This window comes from Dioscorea cayenensis, chromosome 17 (assembly GCF_009730915.1).
Source record: "Dioscorea cayenensis subsp. rotundata cultivar TDr96_F1 chromosome 17, TDr96_F1_v2_PseudoChromosome.rev07_lg8_w22 25.fasta, whole genome shotgun sequence".
Classification (NCBI taxonomy): Eukaryota; Viridiplantae; Streptophyta; class Magnoliopsida; order Dioscoreales; family Dioscoreaceae; genus Dioscorea; species Dioscorea cayenensis.
Window position 1 is genome coordinate 3,142,719 of NC_052487.1, and position 4,107 is coordinate 3,146,825.

Below are 4,107 nucleotides of genomic sequence, written 5' to 3' on the forward strand. Positions count from 1 at the left end.
AAAAATAACCTTCTTTGTCTAAAACTGAAATAGAAACTAAATTCTGTCTCAAGGACGGTACAATGAATGTGTTATTCAATTCTAAATAAAAACCAGTACGAAGTAACAATCTAAAAGTCCCTACGCCTACGACTTCTGCCTTTCCAGTCCCCATATAGATGTATCTTTCACCATTACTCGGCGTTCGTCAGTTCAGGCAACCCTGCATTGATACACTTATGTGAGTTGTAGCAGCTGAATCCAACCACCAAGTATATCAAGGAACTGAAACCAAATTAACTTCAGTATAAACTTGAGCAAAAAACATACCTTTCTTTACGCGCCAAGCGCGATACTTAGGGCAGTCTTTCTTTACATGAGAAGCCTTCTTACAGAAGAAGCATTTCAACTCTTTATGCTCTTTTTCAGGGCCTTTGGTCTTCTTACACGATTTTGGTGCCATACACTTATCGTATTTCCTCTTCTTTTGAGGGCCTGAGTTAGAAGATGCCAAATGCGCACTCTCAACTTTATGTTGTTTCGTTCTATCTTCCTCTTGTACCAAATGTGAGATGAGCTCATTCAATGTCCACTTATCCTTTGGACAGTTATAGCTCACTTCAAACTGACTAAATCGAGGAGGGAGGGAAATCAAAACCAAATGCACCAGAACATCTTCTGGCAATTCAATTTTTAAGCCTTTCAATTTCCCAGCTAGATGAAACATGTCGAGAACGTACTCACGTATGTTCCCATCACCCTTATACCGCATAGAGACAAGTTTCCTTAGGACAGCACTCATCTCCGCCTTATCACTTCTTACGAAGCGTTCCTCAAGGGTGTCAAGAAAGTGCTTAACATCATTTTCCTCAGACATAGTGTCCAGAAAAGTCTCCGGGATTGTATTCTTTATGATCATCAAACCAATGCGATTAGACCTCTCCCACCTCTCAAAAACTCTCCTATCCTCAAGAGAGCTTTGATCTGTAAGAGGTGCAGGACGTGGTTCTCTTAATGCATGGTCTAGATCCATACATCCCAAAACAAGTGTCACCTTGTTTTTCCAAGTCTTAAAGTTTGTGCCGCTAAGCACAGGAACACCACTGAGTGTAGCAGACACATTGCCAACACTCATGATATCAAATGTTCATAGAGCAATTAACAAAAATCAACTCACAATTAAATAACCAAAAATATAATAATCAAGCATATAAATAACAACCACCCATCTTCAAGTCAATTGTTGTGACATTAAACCTAGTCTTTGGACAGAGATTCAATCCACTAGTAATCAACTTGTTGCAGTAATCAAGTTTTATAGTAAAATCTAGTCAAGTATGAAGTCTTCCTTTGGGCCGACTAAATACTCACAATAGACACTTAATAACTATAAACAACTTATTACCACATGTGAAAACAAATCTCTGCCAGACAACAGTCTTCCTTTGGGCCGACATGTTGTCTGCATGAGCATAAGCATGCACTAATACCATGATTATTCACAAACAAAAAGTTTCCACAACAGAGGTCACTTTGGTGACATGCTGTTTCTACCAATTGTTGTAAATACCCAAGAAAGCTATAAAAGCAACTCTAAGTTGTTATTTCCTAATGATTATTAAGACAACCTTATAATTATGAATTAAAAATTAAATTCATAATAATTAAACTAAAATCCAAATATTATCCTAATCAAAATCAAAGTAAAATTTAAATAATATAAATTATTAATTGTGCTCCTGCACCTTGACTTTGGTGATAATGAAAATTAACTTACTAAAAGTAAATATAAACATGTATTGAAATCCATGATAATTAATAAATCTTTATAGAAAGGCATTAGCACAAGGGCTTGATAATTTCTCCGAAGTATAAAAATTAAATCTAGTATATATATATATATATATATATATATATATATATATATATATATATATATATGAATATCAAATCCATCACACTCATCACCTAGGGATAAGTCAAATAATTTAATTCAGAAGAACCAATCCAATCATTCAAAACCAAATAAATAAATATATATTTATATAACAACTATCTATGTTTTCAGAATTGAGAAACCTTAGCACCACACGGTTTCCAAAACTGGATCAATATATATATATATATATATTTAATTAAATAATTATTATATTATCTATATATATAATTTCCAATCTATTGAAAAACCATGGCACGACTTTCAAATATTTCTTTCAGAATTGTAATACATACCAATATATGTATATATAACCATCATCATATTAGCATGAAAAACCTCAACCGAAGCATGCATAATAAAATCAATAAATTCAAGATTTAATTATAATAAATCCTAAACAATTCCAAAACAAGATGGCTCTGGTGCCACTTGATGGATCTAATGGGTATAAACCCTAATTTATAACCTTGGATCTTCTTGCTTGGAGATTGCTTAGGAACAAAGAAAGTGGCGGAAGCGTACCTGCACTTGAATCCATTGATTATGATGAGAGTGATTGGGTCTTGTGGTTCTTCTCACTGATCACACGCAGAGAGGGGAGATGGGAACCCTAATTCGTAAAAACATAATCCCCGAATCTCGGATCGTTCATGCTCGATCAGGGGACCACACTCTATTTATAAGAAATCTTTATGGAGCTAATTACAAATCTGCCCATCATAGATTTGACAATTTTGCCCCTAGGAATTCTACACAACATATGATTAATATGTATATCCACACATTTAAAATTAGATAATTAGGACCAAATTCAAAACTTGAATCAGATCACAATTTGGGTCCATTCAAAACTTGAATATAATAAGATATACACAATTATAAACATTAGTTGTGTACGTCTACACAACTTATGCACATAGGTCCTTATATCCCTACATAATGTGTGGTCCACAACCCAACACTGGCATGTCTAGAGCTGATCAATACTACGCGGTTTCTCACTAATACGGCCGAGGTTTAGCACTTTGAATTGCTTGAATTCTATGGGAAAATCTTCCTTTTTTTTCGTTGAATTAATCTCTCTTAGACAAAAATTGATTTTTGGTGAGTGGATATTGTTGATTTATCCGTTAACTATGGTGTGGGCAATGCACATTGATGGAGTTTTGGGGGCATTCATTGATTTTGTTATGATATAGTTTTGTTGTGGAGGTGGTACTTCTATCTCTGCATCTTTGGTATTATTTGATTCAGTTGTTTCTTTACTACTTTATAGGTGTTGATATTGGATGAAATGGACTTGAATGGTAATAGCATGATGAAATGCAAATGGTTTTGACTTAAGATTCACTCTTTCCAGTTGATGGAAGTGGCTAGCAACGACCCCTTTCTCTATAGATGGAATGATTCAAAGCTCAATTTAATCAAACCCAGAAAATGAAAAACAAAATATGAAATGGTAAAAGTAAAAGAAGGGGATGCTATATATGAAATGGTCATTGAGGTGGAATGTGAGAAGGCTTTGGGTTTCCTACTGATTCGAAAGTTTCCTTCATCTTGCAACCAAGAATAGTTGTTAGTCGTCAGCTTTGAAGATATCTTTTTAATTTAAGTTTAGTTACTTTCACTTACAATTGGATTCTTATAGTAATTAACTAATAATTAAAAAGTAAAAAGTAAAGGAGAGATGATTATTAATTAATAACATCAATTTGTTGGGAACTGGATGCACATTTTCTACACAGCCAAAACTTTTTTTTCACTTTGATTCAATCGCCAAAAGCTCAAACATACATGCATGCATTTGGTTCGTTTTTATTTATTACTCCCTTAATTTTCAAATGCAAGCATCTTTGAGAATTTTTTTTTCCCGAAATGCTTGTGGTTTGATAAAACAATATTTCTCCCTTAATTTTTTTTCAATTTTACCCGCATCATTTTTTTAAGTTATATAAATAGAAAAAAAAAGAGATATTCATACTTTAAAAAGATATTGTTTAAAAAAATGGTGTATTCTGGACAACATTCTTACAGCAGAGGAACACATCTTTAGTTTGCAAAAAAGAAAAATTTTGGGTCATATTGTCAAAGTTGAATTTGCCAAGGCTTTCAACATAGTGGACTGGGATTTTCTCTTTGAGCTTCTCCTCGCTTATGGTTTTGGGGAGAGATGGGTTGGATGGATCTGT

At 33.7% G+C, this 4,107-nt stretch overlaps 1 protein-coding gene across 1 annotated transcript; it reads right to left on the reverse strand.

The window, feature by feature from the left end:
• Nucleotides 1-384: 384 nt before the first annotated feature.
• Nucleotides 385-1,114, reverse strand: LOC120281015. Its single transcript, XM_039287967.1, has 2 exons — nucleotides 542-1,114; nucleotides 385-474 (listed from the first exon to the last, which is right to left on the reverse strand). The coding sequence occupies exons 1-2, from the start codon at nucleotides 1,112-1,114 to the stop codon at nucleotides 385-387; spliced, it is 663 nt and encodes a 220-aa protein (XP_039143901.1).
• Nucleotides 1,115-4,107: the final 2,993 nt, after the last annotated feature.

Bases quoted from the DNA above. Each gene is read 5' to 3' on its own strand.
- LOC120281015 (XM_039287967.1), bottom strand. From the start codon at position 1,114: ATGAGTGTTGGCAATGTGTCTGCTACACTCAGTGGTGTTCCTGTGCTT. The intron at 475-541 runs GTACAAGAGGAA...CTTCTAACTCAG, and splicing joins ATGAGCTCATCTCACATTTG to GCCCTCAAAAGAAGAGGAAA.